Source organism: Leptopilina heterotoma, unplaced genomic scaffold (assembly GCF_015476425.1).
Source record: "Leptopilina heterotoma isolate Lh14 unplaced genomic scaffold, ASM1547642v1 Lhet_101, whole genome shotgun sequence".
Lineage (NCBI taxonomy): Eukaryota > Metazoa > Arthropoda > Insecta > Hymenoptera > Figitidae > Leptopilina > Leptopilina heterotoma.
This window is the reverse complement of record NW_025110815.1, coordinates 789,480-807,871: the sequence shown is the minus strand read 5'-3', so window position 1 is coordinate 807,871 and position 18,392 is coordinate 789,480. Positions and strand designations below refer to the sequence as shown.

General features: G+C 22.2%; 1 protein-coding gene across 6 annotated transcripts in view; it reads left to right on the top strand.

Annotated features, from left to right (window-relative positions):
* The window catches only part of LOC122500034 (protein dissatisfaction-like), a 52,078-nt gene that overhangs the window by 13,889 nt on the left and 19,797 nt on the right, over positions 1 to 18,392 (top strand). For 2 of the 6 annotated variants that reach the window (XM_043608747.1, XM_043608733.1), the window contains exons 4-5: positions 4,591 to 4,687; positions 5,849 to 6,010. In XM_043608747.1, coding sequence (XP_043464682.1) covers positions 4,591 to 4,687; positions 5,849 to 6,010 — 259 coding nt within the window. Of the gene's footprint in view, positions 1 to 4,590; positions 4,688 to 5,848; positions 6,011 to 7,832; positions 8,159 to 18,392 lie in introns of those variants that run through there. The other 4 variants (XM_043608742.1, XM_043608765.1, XM_043608756.1 and 1 more) reach the window with 4 other exon arrangements.

Below are 18,392 nucleotides of genomic sequence, written 5' to 3'. Positions count from 1 at the left end.
TCTCTAGAATAACGAAAGTATTAATTGAAGCACTAAATAATTTCGCTACTAAGAGGAAATCTGTAGTTCATCCAGCTAAATATTTTTTGGCGTGCATAACGAAAAAAGAATTAAATTAACATCAGATTTTCTACATTCAAAAAAAACGAATTCAAATAGAAATTAATCATTTTACAACTTAACCAAATTCACCCCAGAAATCACTGAATTCGATAATTTAGAAGAAAGTCAGACAAAAGCAGGGTTCCTACAAAATCTGGAAATCATGGAAATCATGGAAATGGTATGGAATTTTTAAAAGGCTTCTGGAAATCAGGGAAATCATGGAAAAGGCCTGGAATTTTTAAAAGTTTCTAAATGTTTTCAGTTTTCCATTTTTTTTCTTGAATAAAAATTCAAATAATAATAAAGCTAAATGGTATAAAAGCGAAAAAAAATGTTGAATTTCAAGAAATTCAATTTTTCGGATTTTTGATAATTTTTTATTTTTTTCCAAAGAGTCGAGACAATTTAATAAGTAAAGTATTTTCCAAAAGCACAAAACAATGAAGCTAAATCCCATAAAAGAGAAGAAAAAATGTTGAATTTTAAGAAAATCGGATTTTTGAATTTTTTCGAATTTTTGATAATTTTAGATTTTTTACCAAAGAGTCGAGACAATTTAATAAGTAAAGTATTTTCCAAAAGCACAAAAATAATGAAGCTAAATCCCGTAAAAGAGAAGAAAAAATGTTGAATTTTAAGAAAATTGGATTTTTGAAATTTTTCGAATTTTTGATAATTTTAGATTTTTTAACAAAGAGTCGAGAGTATTAAATATGTAAAGTATTTTCCAAAAGCACAAAAATAATGAAGCTAAATCCCATAAAAGAGAAGAAAAAATGTTGAATTTTAAGAAAATGAAATTTTTGAATTTTTTCGAATTTTTGATAATTTTAGATTTTTTAACAAAGAGTCGAGAGTATTAAATATGTAAAGTATTTTCCAAAAGCACAAAAATAATGAAGCTAAATCCTATAAAAGAGAGGAAAAAATGTTGAATTTTAAGAAATTCGGATTTTTGAATTTTTGATAATTTTCGATAATTTTAGATTTTTTACCAAAGAGTCGAGACTATTAAATAAGTAAAGTATTTTCCAAAAGCACAAAAATAATGAAGCTAAATCCCATAAAAGAGAAGAAAAAATGTTGAATTTTAAGAAAATGAAATTTTTGAATTTTTTCGAATTTTTGATAATTTTAGATTTTTTACCAAAGAGTCGAGAGTATTAAATATGTAAAGTATTTTCCAAAAGCACAAAAATAATAAAGCTAAATCCCATAAAAGAGAAGAAAAAATGTTGAATTTTAAGAAAATGAAATTTTTGAATTTTTTCGAATTTTTGATAATTTTAGATTTTTTAACAAAGAGTCGAGAGTATTAAATATGTAAAGTATTTTCCAAAAGCACAAAAATAATGAAGCTAAATCCTATAAAAGAGAGGAAAAAATGTTGAATTTTAAGAAATTCGGATTTTTGAATTTTTGATAATTTTCGATAATTTTAGATTTTTTACCAAAGAGTCGAGACTATTAAATAAGTAAAGTATTTTCCAAAAGCACAAAAATAATGAAGCTAAATCCCATAAAAGAGAAGAAAAAATGTTGAATTTTAAGAAAATGAAATTTTTGAATTTTTTCGAATTTTTGATAATTTTAGATTTTTTACCAAAGAGTCGAGAGTATTAAATATGTAAAGTATTTTCCAAAAGCACAAAAATAATAAAGCTAAATCCCATAAAAGAGAAGAAAAAATGTTGAATTTTAAGAAAATGAAATTTTTGAATTTTTTCGAATTTTTGATAATTTTAGATTTTTTACCAAAGAGTCGAGAGTATTAAATAAGTAAAGTATTTTCCAAAAGCACAAAAATAATGAAGCTAAATCCTATAAAAGAGAGGAAAAAATGTTGAATTTTAAGAAATTCGGATTTTTGAATTTTTGATAATTTTCGATAATTTTAGATTTTTTACCAAAGAGTCGAGACTATTAAATAAGTAAAGTATTTTCCAAAAGCACAAAAATAATGAAGCTAAATCCCATAAAAGAGAAGAAAAAATGTTGAATTTTAAGAAAATGAAATTTTTGAATTTTTTCGAATTTTTGATAATTTTAGATTTTTTACCAAAGAGTCGAGAGTATTAAATATGTAAAGTATTTTCCAAAAGCACAAAAATAATAAAGCTAAATCCCATAAAAGAGAAGAAAAAATGTTGAATTTTAAGAAAATGAAATTTTTGAATTTTTTCGAATTTTTGATAATTTTAGATTTTTTACAAAAGAGTCGAGAGTATTAAATATGTAAAGTATTTTCCAAAAGCACAAAAATACTAAAGCTAAAGCCCATAAAAAAGGGGAAAAAATGTTAAATTTTAAGAAAAACGGATTTTTGAAATTTTTCGAATTTTTGATAATTTTAGATTTTTTACCAAAGAGTCGAGACTATTAAATATGTAAAGTATTTTCCAAAAGCACAAAAATAATGAAGCTAAATCCCATAAAAGAGAAGAAAAAATGTTGAATTTTAAGAAAATCAAATTTTTGAATTTTTTCGAATTTTTGATAATTTTAGATTTTTTACCAAAGAGTCGAGAGTATTAAATATGTAAAGTATTTTCCAAAAGCACAAAAATAATGAAGCTAAATCCCATAAAAGAGAAGAAAAAATGTTGAATTTTAAGAAAATGAAATTTTTGAATTTTTTCGAATTTTTGATAATTTTAGATTTTTTACCAAAGAGTCGATACTATTAAATATGTAAAGTATTTTCCAAAAGCACAAAAATAATGAAGCTAAATCCCATAAAAGAGAAGAAAAAATGTTGAATTTTAAGAAAATCGGATTTTTGAATTTTTGATAATTTTCGATAATTTTAGATTTTTTACCAAAGAGTCGAGACAATTTAATATGTAAAGTATTTTCCAAAAGCACAAAAATAATGAAGCTAAATCCCATAAAAAAGAAGAAAAAATGTTGAATTTTAAGAAAAACGGATTTTTGAAATTTTTCGAATTTTTGATAATTTTAGATTTTTTACCAAAGAGTCGAGACTATTAAATATGTAAAGTATTTTCCAAAAGCACAAAAATAATGAAGCTAAATCCCATAAAAGAGAAGAAAAAATGTTGAATTTTAAGAAAATCAAATTTTTGAATTTTTTCGAATTTTTGATAATTTTAGATTTTTTACCAAAGAGTCGAGACAATTTAATAAGTAAAATATTTTCCACATTAAAAAGTTTGACATTAAAAAATATATAAAAAATGCCAATACTTAACCCACAAAATTAAATTTTCAAAACAAACAAATGAATGCAGATAATTTGCTAACGGAAAGGAAACTTACGATTATTATAATGTATATATGTATATTTCTATTTTCTATCAAAACTTATAAAAAACAAAAGAATAACTATAACTAACTTCAAGTGTGGACAGAGATCCGGAAATCTGGAATCACGACGATTATTATTTTCTTAATTTTTATTTTGCAAATTATAAGAATATTAATAAGAATCATAAGAATGCAATTTTTTGAATAAATATAATTTTTCACAGAAAATCAATTATTTTTAAAAATTTGATAAAATTCTTCGCAAAATTTAAATTATTTTCAAAAATTTTAATTAAATTCTTTACGAGAATTAAAATACATTCAATGATTATTTAATCAATAAATTAAATTCTTAGCAAGATTTCAATTATTTTCATAATTTACAAAATTTTTCTCAGAAATTTAATTATTTTAAAGAATTTGTATAAAATTCTTCGCGGAAATTCAATTACTTTAGCAAATTTTGATAAGGAATTGAATTATTTTCGTAAATAATCAAATGTATCGCAAGAATTAAATTATTTCTATGAATAACAAAATTCTTCGCAAGAACTCAATTATTTTCATTAATAATAAAATTCTTTTGCAGAAATTCAAGTATTTTTAAGATTCAATTTTAAGATAAATGCCTTGAAAGAATTCAATTATTGTCTAAAATTTGAATAAATTCTTTCCGAAGCAATTCAATTATTTTTATAAATAAAATCCTGAAAAATTCAATTATTTTCAATAGAATTTTATTAAAATTCAATAATCAAATTTTTAATTGTAATTATTAAGAGACGCAATTTTTTTTTAAAAGATAAAAGAAATTTTTTGTTGAATTCAATGATTTTTATAATTTTCAATTAAAATAATTCAAAAATCAACATTATTTACAAAAACTCTAATAAAATTGTTCAAAAGAATTGAATTTTCTATCAATATTTTTAATAAAATTTAATAATAAAATTAATAATTACAATTATTAACAAAATTGATTTAAATTCTTAAAGAAACACCATTATTTTTGAAAAAATTCAAAGAAATTCTTTAAAATAGTTTAATTATGATTTAAAAAAATTTTTTAATTTTTAATTGTATTATCAAGTGTAATTTTAGGGCAAATTTTTTTTTAGTATTTTAGGGCGAAACTATTTTAGGAAATTTTTGTTACATTTAAAAGAAAGTAATTTTATGACTGTAATAATAATTTGTCACTTTTCTTTTGCGTTTCAGCAGACAGGCTTTTGGACATTCTATGCGATGTATGTGGTGACCGTAGCTCAGGGAAACACTACGGTATCTACAGCTGCGACGGTAACGTCATCCGCTAGTCCGTACCAAAGAGATCACTTATTCTATAATGCATATCAATATTTTTTTTACATAAGAAAAAAATATAGTCAAATTTGCATGAAACTAATGATTTATTCTTCAGAGTATGTGACACTTTTTCTCATTTATTTTTTTTTTTGTATTAATATTTATTTACTATTTTTTATTTATTTATTCGTATAATACTTACTTAAAATATTATTCTTTTTGGGATTATTTTTTATACGCCGTTTCTTAAAAATATTTAAAATTTAATTTTTTATAAATACGACGATTATTATAATTCTTGTGATTATTTTTCTTATTTTTTTTTTAAACCTATTGTTTCTAATATTTGCTTTTTGTTAATTGTTTTTGCTTCCTTTTGTTTTTTACCGCTTTCATTGTTTTTAATTTATTTAAATATATTTTCTATTGTTTTGTTAATTCTTCTTATTCATGATCCGGCGGCTCTATTATTCTTCTTATTTATTTACTTTTATTGAAATTAATTTTTAATAGTTAAATTTAATACAAATTTCAGTAAAAACAATTTTTTTTAAATTTAGATTTCTTGTTTTTTACAAAAAAAAAAAAAATGTGTCACGTACTCTAATAATATTTCGAGACATCAGTCGTGTCTTTTACACAAAGTTTCCGCGATGTCTGACCATAATATGTCTGTTCTACTGTCACTGACTATAGCGTACTTTCAAATTTTATAATTTACTTACGAAATTTCTGCCAAAAGAGCAGATTCTTGAATTTTTTTTATTTTTCTATAAAGAATTCGCATTATTTTAATTAACATTTTGAAAATTAACGACAAACAAAAATTATGGTTAATACAAAAAAAAAAAATTACTGATTTCTTCTTGACTACAAATAACAAAGATATTCAATATATTACTATTTTTCTATTATTATGTACTCCATTATTTTAAAAAAATGTAAAGAAATTTTTCAAAACAGTTCAATTATTTTGAATACAATTTTAATAAATTTCTTCGCAAGAATTATTTTCAATTAAAAATAAAATTTCTCGAAAGTATTTGATTGTATTTTTTTAAACTTTTGATAAAATACTGGGAAAGAATTGAATTATTATTATTATTATTATTAGTTGCTATTGTTTGCTATTTATGTGAGAATTACAATTTTAATGTTTTTGAATATGCAGGTTGTTCGGGATTTTTTAAAAGGAGCATTCACAGTAATCGAGAGTATACCTGCAAGGCACAAGGATCTTTGAAAGGACGATGTCCCATTGACAAAACTCACAGGAATCAGTGTCGAGCTTGCCGTCTGAAGAAGTGTTTTGAAGCGCGCATGAATAAGGACGGTGAGTACCTTTGATCTATTCATTTCTAAATTTATTAATAATTTTTATTAAAATCCTCCATTTATTTAATATTTTTCATCTATAGTTGCAAAAAAAAATCGATCTCTTTCACAAAATTTTGTAACATTTGTTAATTTTGTACACAGTACAAGTTCGATTTCTTTCGCCGAATATGGAAAAAAAAGAATTTTTCCATAAGAAGTAAAATTTTTATTTACAAAACTTTTTCTACGCTTTTGGAAGATCATTTATGATCTCAGGATAATTTTTGTACTTTCTCCTAATTTTATTATATAATTTACTGAATAATTATAGTGAAAATTTATCGAATATTTTTGTAAAATATTCTTTTATAGTTAATAATCGAATATTTTTGTTGAAAAATTCTTTCGGTAAAAAATCGAATATTTTTGTAAAAAAATTCTCTCGGTAAATAATCGAATATTTTTCTTAAAAAATTCTTTCGGTAAATAATCGAATATTTTACTTAAAAAAAATCTTTCGGTAAAAAATCGAATATTTTTGTAAAAAAAATTCTTGCAGTAGATAAATAATAGAAAACCATAGAATTAAATTTTTTTAATTCGAATAAATCCAAAAGTATAAAAAAAGTTTTGTAAAATTTGATAAATTCTTTTCGTTCACAATAATCGAATATTCCTCAAGTTTTTTTTTTTGGAAACTTAGTGAAAATTTTTCCCAAGTTTAAAATCTTCCATCGAATAAAAAATAATAAATAAAATAATCTTCAATTATTATTCTACTGGAATATTTTAATATTTTTTTTCGAAGGAAATTGTTTGAAAAACATTTTTTTGCTACTGAAATTTTAACGTCAAGAAAAGCTTCCCCTAAGATTAAATTAAATATTTCTTCGTTTAAGAAATATTTAATTGTAAAGAAAAATGAAGAAAAAAAAATTATAAAAGAAAATATTCGAAAAGAGATTTTTTTCGATTTTTGAAAGATGATGAAAAAAAAGAAGAACAACTATTTTTTTTAATATCTTCCAATCATCTAAATCGAAAATAATTACTTTATAAATATTATAATGAAAGGAAAAATTAGTTCAAATGAAAAAATTTCATTGCAAGAAAAAAAGTAAAAAAAAACAATTTCATTAACCTTTTATAGCGAAAGATCTCGTGTACTGTGTGCGCGTATATACAAAAATTAATTCAATCAGATAATTTGTAAGATAAAAAAGAAATCCAATGAAATATATACTTTACAGTTCTATTGATTTCTATAGTTTACGCTCGGCTTACGATTTGAAGGGATTAGATTTAAACCCTTCGGGTACAAAGACTGATAAGATCAATATCGAAGATTCAATGTAAAGTTTGCAGGGCGTGATGAAATTTAATATTACCGTTCTTTGAATATTATATCACTTAGTTCTTTTTTTTTTTATCTTTTTCACTTTATTTTCATAACAAACTATTTTTCGACAAAAATTATAAATTTCCTAAATTTTATTAATTTTATAAATTCAATTAAACTAAATTATTTACGACACTTAAATGACAATTTTTAACTTTTTCAGTAAACATGGTAATAAATTTATTAATTTACTTATTGTTTCCCCATGGAGAAATGATTTATCTCTGGATCGAGTGAAATTAATTACTTTTCCAATTTAGTGCAATATATAATTATTTTAAATTCCATTTAAAAGTATGTTTATTTGTTATTTTCTAGATTGAAAGGTATAAATTGGTTAATTATTTTACTCAGCATGTGTATATTTGTGTGTATACAGTCTTGTGTTAAAATGAACTTGTCAATCGAAAAAGGGAGGAGTCACGCTACGTTTGATTTTTTTGTATTGACGCACCGCATACGAAATCCATAAAATGCCATGTCACGTTCAATCGCCAATATTTTTCCGATTAATGGATTTTGAATGATTCGTGACGAGCAATTCACGCAAAGTTTTGACAGGATTATATCTTCATCTTCGAATGTGAAATATATTTATATTTATATATTTGTGGAAAATCAAGTGGAGGGTACGGAAAGTGATTATCTTGTTACAAAGAAAAGGTTCTTGAAAGTTTCATCGACTAATACGATTGTGCAAATATTTGGGAAAATTCGAGGTGTTTTCAATTCAGAATAGCTGTGAGATGACAGTTTTCACGTAAAGTATGCAGACTTTTTTTTAACGTTCGTTAATAATAATAAGGTAAATAATCTTCATAATCAAGAAATGGAAAATTTGGATTTGTTTGAATCATGTAGGGATTCGAATGATTGAGAGAAATTAGTGAGAAATTAGTTTCTATTAGCAATATAGAATTTCCAGTTATTATAGCGAGGAATTATTGGAATTAATCGGTTAATTTTGGTAAATTATTAACCAGATTATAATTAAGGGGAGAATTTTGTTACATTCCCAATTATATTATGAAGATTTACTTGGAAAATATTGACAAAAATTATTTTTATACTATAATTTTTAGCAGTTGATTCAATGCTCATTACATTGAATTTATTGAATTAAATTGAATTCAGTAAAATATTTTTTGACATTTTTTTTTTAATTTTAATAACATTCTTCATAAGAATTCAATTATTTTTAATACAATTTTAAGTAAATTCGACAAATGAATTTAAATATGAATTTTCATAAATTTCACTTAAAATATTCACAAGAATTAAATTATTTTAATAAATAATAAAATTCTTTCCTGAAATTCAATTATTTTCAAAAATTTAAATAAAATACGTCCCAAAAGTTCAATTGCTTTAATCAATAATTATTATCAGAAATTTATTAAAATTCGTAGCAAGAATTCAATTATTTGAATAAATAATAAAATTCTTCACAAGAATTCAAATATTTGAATAAATAATATAATTCTTTGCAGAAATTCAATTATTTTTCTAAATAATTATAAAACTCTTTACCAAAATTCAATTATTTTTAGAAATTTAATAAAATTCTTCGTAAGAATTCAATTGCTTAAATAAATAGTAATATTCTTCACAAGAATTCAATTATTTAAATAAATAATATAATTCTTCGCAGAAATTCAATTATTTTTTAAAATAATAATAAAACTCTCTTTGCCGAAATTCAATTATTTTCAAAATTTTAAATAAAATTCGTCCCAAAAATTCTATTATCTAAATAAATAATAGAATTCTTAGCAGAAATTCAATTATTTAAATAAATAATAATAAATTTCTTTACCGAAATTCAATTATTTTCAAAATTTTAAATAAAATTCGTCGCAAGAATTCAATTATTTTTTTAAATTTGAAAAGTATTCTTGTCATAAATTTTATTTTATTTATAAAAAATAAAATGTTTTCTGATACAAATTTATTTATTTTAATATAAATAAGAAAATCCTTTTAACATTTTCGATTATTTTCTTAGATTTTAATATGATTTTTGTCAAGAATTCAATAATATTCCTAATAATAAAATTTTTGACGAAAAATCAATTATTTTAATAGATAATAAAATTTTAAAAACAAATTCAATTATTTTCAAAAATTTTTAATAGATTTCTTGACACGAATTCAATTTTATTTATAAATAATACAAATCTGGAGAAGAATTTCATTATTTTAATAAATAAGAAAATTCTTCGTATACAGATTCAATTATTTTTGAAAGTAATATAAATTCATGCAAGAATTCAATTATTTTAAAATTATTTTAAAACATTTTACATTTTACATTTCTTTTATAATAATTGAATTATTTTTAAAAAATTAAAGAAATGCTTTGAAAGAATGCAATTATTATTATTTTCAAAAATTTTTAATAAAAGTCTTGTCAAGTATTTAATTATTCTTCTAAATAATAAAACTTTTTGCAAGAATTCAATTTTTTTTAAATTTTAATAAAATTTTTATCCAAGAATTTAATTATTTTCAAAAAGTTGAATAAATTTATTCACAAGAAATTTCTTCGTATACAAATTCAATTATTTTTAGCACAATTTTAATAAAATTTCTCGAAAGACTTAAAATATTTCGTAAAAATTTTTTAATGTAATTTTTCTGAGGAATTCAATGGATATAAAATAAAAGGGGGACGGAGAAATATTTTAACCCTTTTTGAATTTTTATTTCGTTGAAAAATTGGTAGATTTCGAAATATATGCATAATTTTGTAGAAAATATTTTTTTTGAACCCTAAAAAAATTGCTAAATGAAAAAATCCATTTTTATATTTTTTCAAGCATTTAAAAAAAAACTATTTTTAGGCTGAAATTTTAAAAATTTTATCTTAAAAAAATATGGTCTGAAATCAGAAAGCAAAAAGATATAAATAAATTTTCAAATAAATAAATTTTCAAATAAAAAAATTGTATTTTTTAGCATTTTTAGCCTAAAAATGTTTTTTTTTCAAAAAAGGGCTTCAAAAATTATAAAAATCAATTTTTTGTTTGGCAATTTCTTATAGTGGATTCAGAAACATATATTTTCTACAAAATTACCCATATAGATTTCAAAATCTATTTGGGTAATTTTTTAAGAAAATTAAAAATTCAAAAAGGATCAAAAGAACATTTTTTGACGGATTTTATTTTATGACCATTGAATTCCTCGCGAAAAATTACCTTAGAGATAATTTTATGGAATATTTAAATTATTTTCTTGATATAGTTTGAACCTGTCCTTTAATATAGAAGATTAGTCAAAATTGGTTTAGTCAAAAAAGGCTATACAAAAAGTTATACAATTTTTTTATTCTATTCAATTTTTTGTTCGTTTGTTATAAAAAGTTTGAAGAAACGAAAAAATGTAAGGTAATTTTGAAGGAAATGAAAATTAATTATATATTTAAGGTAATACAAAAAGAAATAAGAGGTTTATTTTTTATTTTTAGATTTGACATATAACGATGATAAGAGAAATGTGAGAGAGTGAGGAAGGGAGGAAAAACGAAAGGGCAAGCCAGGTAGACAGACACAGCACAGCATCCGTGTTCCATGAGCATCAACGAAACGAAACGCGAAAAGTGAGGGAGGAGGTTATAGAGCGGCAAGCAAGTGGGGTGATGGGAATTGAGTAGGGGGCTTTTGGGCGGGACAGAAAAGCGACCACCGCTAGTCGTGGATGAGGGTTCCAGGGTGTCAGGGGTGTTTAATGCAGAACGAGTGTTCCGGTTCCCAGAGGCCGGGGGGGTTTCAAGCTCGAGTAAGAGAGGAGATTCAATTAGTGGCAGAGCTTCCTAACGTTAAGGAGTCTCCACAAGGATCTAAATTCACTTATTCCCTTTTACCCGACACGTATATATATGTATACACACCTTTGTATATACTATTAAATATTTAGTTTCAATTTTCAAAATGTCCTCCTCAATAATTGCGATTATAATTTCCAGTTGCACTCTCGAAATATTCGTATAGAAAAATTTTCTCTTCTTCTCTCTACTTTTCCAAAAATGAATTTTTTTTCAAAGTTTGCTATATTTTTATAACCCGAATCATCAAAATTCAATTATTTTTACACTCAATAAATTTTTTCGTCATAAAATCAATTATTTTTAATACAATTTTTAATTGAATTCGTCAATTGAATTCAATTATGAATTTTCAAAAATTTTAATTAAATTATTCACAAGAATTAAATTATTTTTATAAATAATAAAATTATTTCCTGAAATTCAATTATTTTCAAAAATTTAAATAAAATACGTCGCAAAAGTTCAATTATTTAAATCAATAATTATTATCAGAAATTTAATAAAATTCGTAGCAAGAATTCAATTATTTGAATAAATAATAAAATTCTTCACAAGAATTCAATTATTTAAATAAATCATACAATTCCTCTCAGAAATTCAATTATTTTTCTATATAATAAAATAATTCCCTGGAATTAAATCATTTTCAATCATTGTAAATGAAAATCTTCAGAAGAATTCAATTATTTTCAAAAATGTAAATAAAATTCGTCACAAAAATCCAATTATTTTTACAAACAATAACTTTCTTTGTTAAAAAATCAATTATTTATTTTCAATTTTAATTAAATTCCTAAAATGAATTCAATTATGAATTTTCAAAAATTTTAATTAAATTATTCACAAGAATTTAATTATTATTTTGTTAAGTAATCAATTTTTTCGTATGAATTCAATTATTTTTAATACAATTTTAATAAAATTTCTTGAAAAGATTCATATGTATTCAAAAAATTTAATAAAATTCGTAGAAATAATTTAATTATTTAAAAAAATTTTTTTTTAATTTTTCGAATAAAATTTAATTGATTTCAAAAATTTTATAAAAATTCTTCGATGGAATTTCATTACTTTTAGTGTAATTTTTTAAAAATTTTTTGAAATAAATGTAATATTATCGAAAATTCTAATAAAATTCTGAGAAGAAATCAATGATTTTCAAAAATTTGAAAAGAATTCTTGGCAAGAATTCAATTTTGTTTATAAATAAAAATTTAATTATTTTAACAGAAAGAAGAAAATCTTTCGAACAAATTCAATTATTTTCAAAAATTTTAATAAAATTCACAAGAATTCAATTATTTTTTTAAGTAATAAATTTTTTCGAATGAATTCCATTATTTTTAATAAAATTTCTCAAAAAGATTCAATTAGTTTCAAAAATTTTATTAAAATTCAACTTCAGACATTCGTCTACAGAAAGATTTTCTTTTTCTCTCCACTTTTTCAAAAATTTATTTTTTGACAATTTTCAAAGTTTATTCAAAATATTAGGAGTGAATTACAAGTAAATAATTGAATTCTTGTAAGAAATTTCATTATTTAGAAAAATATTTCAATTCTTGCGACAAATTTTATTTAAATTTTTAAAAATAAATTCCTTGACTAATTTCATTTAAATTAGATTGAAAATAATTAAATTCAGAAGAAGAATTTTATTATTATTTAGAAAAATAATTGAATTCTTTCGACGAATTTTATTTAAACTTTTGAAAATAATTGCATTCTTCAGAGGAATTTATTTTAAATTAGATTGAAAACAATTAATTTCCAGAGAAATATTTTTATTATTATTTATAAAAATAATTGAATTCCTGAGAAGAATTTTATTATTTATAAAAAATAATTGAATTCCTGGTAACAATTTTATTATTTACAAAAATAATTAAATTCCTGCGAACAATTTGCTTGATTATAAAAATAATTCAATTCTTGTAAATAATTTTATCAAAATTTTTCAAAGTAAATTGATATTCTGCGCAAAGAATTTTATAAAAATTCTTAAAGATAACTAAATTTCTGCCAAAAATTTGATAAATTATGAAAATAATTGAAATCTTGCTAAGAATGAAATTGAAATTTTGAAAATAATTAGATTTAATTTCGAGAAATTGAATTAAAATTCTATTGAAAAAGATTTAAATTCTCATAATGATTTTAATCAAAATTTTTTTTAAATAATTGAATTCTTTTGAGAAGTTTTATTAAAATTATATTGGAAATAATTTAATTCCTGCGAAGAATTTTACTAAAGTTTTTTGAAAGTAATGCAAATTATAATTAATTAGTTAATAATTGATTCAATTATTTTTAGTAAAATTTAAAAATTACAAGTAATTTATACAATTTTTTGCTTCTAATGTCAAAAAAATATTTTTCATATTTTTACGCGCTCTAAAGAACTCTTGTTTAGAAAAAAAAAGAGTTCTTTAGAGTGCGTAAAATATGAAGAATATACGTTTTTGAAAAAAATTTAAAAGAAATGTAAAATTTCTTTTTCCCAAATCGTCTGGGGGGTGAAAATGGAAATAAACTGAACCGCAGTAGTATCATCCCGCTAATGTATCCACGACGCGTCGCACGATGTTGTCACTTTCGACCCTTCTTCACCTCTAAAAACCCCATTTATGCTAAAGGCGATCTCTTCAGTTAGACACAGTTTCAAACCAAATGCGCCTTAAATGACAATTTTCCGTTCAATCAAACATTCTTTTCAAGATTCTTTATTAAATCAGTCCACGACAATTGAAAATCAAGAAATTAGAAATAAAAAAAATAGTATCAAAAGTGTCAGGGAATTTTATGAAAAGTATTTCGGAAAAATATTTAAATGTTAAAAATAAATGAATTCTTATAAAGAATTTTACCAAAATTTTTCCAAATAATAAATTTTTTTCCAAATTATTTATTAAATAGACTTCTATTTTGAAATAGATTCTAAAACAGATTCTTAAATATTACCATAGTAATAATTTGACTCCTTTTACACAATTTTCTCATTTAACAAAGATTTTAATTCAAGAGAAAACCTTTTTTTCTTTATATTTATATACAAGTATAATTCCAATTTTCACGCAGTTATTTATTTTCCCTTTTGGTCCTAAATGGCTTTTCGGAAAACAAATTCAGCTCTGCTGTTAGGTCCTGAATCAATAAATAATACTGCAGGGATTCCCATATACAGTACTCCGTCCCTTGTGTCGGAGTAATTTTTTTCGAACGCGAAAAAAAATGCTCCGACGAAGAATGCACGATAAAATAACAGAAAACACATAATGAATATATTTTCCCGGTACTTGGGGTGATGGTGGTGGCTTTTTTATTTCTTTTTTTGGAAATATAAAGCCAGGGGCGATTAATTAAAAGAAAAATAAATAAATAACGTACACCTGTAATTTGGAAATACTCAAATTTTTTCAACGAAAATATCGATATAAAGGGGGGAAAAAAATTCTGTTAATATTGAAAAAACGGACGCAGTGAGAGAGTTTCCGATTCGTTAACAATTCCACAGGGTTAGAAAATCAAATTTTTTTTATAGAAATTGTAATTAGCTAAATTAATCAAAATTTCTATAGTTTTAAATTTTTAATAAAAATTGGTAAACAGATTTTTTAGCTAAGTAAGTTACTCTATTAATTAGGAGATTAAGAATTTTTCTCGGCTCATAATTATGCTTTATTTTACTATAAATAATTCTTCTAAAGAATATTTTCAAACGTTTTGAGAAATTCCATAAATATTAATTAAAAATAATTGAATTGCGGGAAAGAGTTTTATTATTATTTAGAGAAATAATTGAATTTCAGCGAAAAATTGTATTATTTTTGAAAATAATTAAATAGTTAGAAGAATTTTATTATAATTAATAAGAAGAATTTAATTCCTGCGAAAAATTGTATTATTTATTCAAATAATTGAATTTTTGTGGAGAATTTTATTATTTATTCAAACAATTGAACTCTCATGAAGAATTGTATTAGAAGTTTTAAAAAAAATTGAATTCTTTTGAGGAATTTCATTTATATTAGTTGAAAAATAATTAAATTCTTGTGAAGATTATTATTTAGACAAATAATTGAATTTATGCAAAGAATTCTATTATTTATGTAAATAATTGAATTGTTGTAAAGAATTTTCTTAATTATTTAAACAATTAAATTTTTGCGACGAATTTTATTAAAATTGTATTGAAAATAATTAAATTCTTTTGAAGAATTCCATTTATATTGATTAAAAGTAATTATATTCCAACAAAGAATTTTTGTTACTATCAGTTTAAAATAATTGAATTCTTGTGACAAATATTATTTAAATTTTTTATTTGGAAATAATTGAATTCCGGCAAAGAGTTTTATTTATTATTTAGAAAACTATTTGGATTTTTGAAAAAAATTATATTATTTATGTAAATAATTGAATTATTAGAGAAATTTTATTATTATTTATAAAAACAATTGGATTTTTGCGAAATATTGTATTATTTATTTAAATAATAGAATTCTTGTTAAAAAATTTATTATTTATTTAAACAATTAAATTCTTGCAACGATTTTCATTTAATTTCTAAAAATAATTGAATTCCGGCGAAGAATTTTATTATTATATTTATAAAATAAGAATTGAATACTTGCAAAGAATTTTATTAAAATTGTATTTAAAATAATTGAAGTTCTGCGATGAATTTTACTATTTATAAAAATAATTGAATTTTATTTAGATGGAATTGAATAGAATTAAATTTCGTCGAAAAATTCTATTATTTATGTAAATCATTGAATTGTTGTAAAGAATTTTCTTAATTATTAAAACAATTAAATTTTTGCGACGAATTTTATTAAAATTGTATTTAAAATAATTAAATTCTATTGAAGAATTCCATTTATAGGATTGATTAAAAGTAATTATATTATAACAAAAAAATTTTGTTACTATCAGTTTAAAATAATTGAATTCTTGTGACGAATATTATTTAAATTTTTCATTTAGAAATAATTGAATTCCGGCAATAGTTTTATTTATTATTTAGAAAACTATTTGGATTTCTAAAAAGAATTATTTTATTTATGTAAATAATTGAATTGTTAAAAGAATTTTATTATTATTTATAAGAACAATTTGGATTTTTGCGAAGAATTATATTATTTATTTAAATAATTGAATTTTTGCGACGATTTTCATTTAATTTCTAAAAATAATTGAATTTCGGCGAAAAATTGTATTATTTATTCAAATAATAGAATATTTGTGAATAATTTTATTATTTATAAAAATAATTTAACTCTCATGAAGAATTTTATTAGAAATTTTGAAAATAATTTAATTCTTTTGAGGAATTTTGTTACTATCAATTTAAAATAATTAAATTCTTGTGACGAATATTATTTAAATTTTTTATTTGAAAATAATTGAATTCCAGCAAGTTTCCGGCGAGTTTTATTATTATTTAGAAAACTATTTGAATTTCTGAAAAGAATTGTATTATTTATACGTAAATAATTGAATTGTTAGAATAATTTTATTATTATTTATTAAAATAATTGGATTTTTGCGAAAAATTGTATTATTTATTTAAATAATAGAATTCTTGTTCAAAATTTTATTATTTATTCAAACAATTAAATTCTCGCGACGATTTTTATGTAATTTCTAAAAATAATTGAATTCCCGCGAAGTATTTTATTATTATTTTTCTCAAAAGAATTGAATACTTGCAAAGAATTTTATCAAAATTGTATTTAAAATAATTGAAGTTCTGCGATGAATTTTACTATTTATAAAAATAATTGAATTTTATTTTGATGGAATTGAATAGAATTAAATTTCGTCGAAAAATTCTATTATTTTTGAAAATAATATTACATTCTTGATGAGAATTTTATTAAGATTTTTGAAAATACTTTAATTCTTTTTGGGAATTTTATTTTGATTACATTGAATTTGAAAGTAATTGAATTCCGGAGAAAATTTTTTTATTATTTTTTATAAAAATAATTGTATTCCTGGAAAATAATTTTATTTATTATAAAAAATTATTTCTTCTTGTGAATTCAATATTTAAGGAAATAATTTGAATCTTGCGTCGATTTTTATTTAAATTTCTACAAATAATTGAATTTTCTCGACGAATTTTATTATTATTTTAGAAACTAGTAATAATTAAGTAATAAGTGGATTTTTTAAAATTTTGAATCAAATATTATTCAACAATTAAAGTTAATATTTTAAAAAAAAATCATATTTCCCTAATAATAAACAGTTATCGTTTTTTTTTTCACTTCTTAAAGTCGAAATTTCATTCTTACACTTGTTGTACAAGTAGTAATGGTAAATTTTTAGTCAGACAAATGATATCCTAGCAGGGAAACTGTTTTATTCAGATAAAACTTTCATCTTTGGTGTTAGTACCCAAAAAAAAAAAATGATACAGTCAGAAAAATTTTCCAAATTTCCGTTTAATTTTTGTTTCAATTACAAGCTCGTCTAAAATTTGCTAATTACTGATAATTCTCTAAATATCTGAACTAATTGAATGTCCATAATTAAAAAAAGGTTTTCTTCTCTTTTTCAGAGCGTAGAATTTTTTTCCAATAGTCGAGAATTGGAGCACGTTTATTTTTCCTGATGTTTTTGTGGCAAAATTTGGAGTCTTTCCAATATTCTCGACGTTATCCATAGAAGCAGGATTGAATAACAAAAAACGAAAGAACTAAATTACAAAGACGTTGGTAGTAAAACTGGGCATTAGAGGAGTTGTCGACTTTTCTCCATAATATACAAAACTGATATATAAGCTTGAAAGTTCGTATACAGAATTTGAGTTTTTGTGAGGAAAGGGAATGCGTGAGAGTTGACGGCTGGTAACGCAGTGAAGCAAGGCGTGCCCAACACGCGCGCGGCACAACGGACAGCATCAATCCATCCACGTAAACTGCAAACGGGGCCAGCATCAGATCATGAGGCAATTCTCGTGTGTGTGTGTGTCTGTGTGCAAGCTCTACAATTTTCCTCTCTTTTTTTTCTTCTTCCCTTCTCTTCAAATACTATCCAACACTTAAATGCACACACACACTCACACATACGCGTGTTCAATGTTGTATCTCTCGGATGCTGACACGCAATGCCTGGACAAAACGGGTCGTTGAGTTAAGCTGGGCTTTGATCGTCACC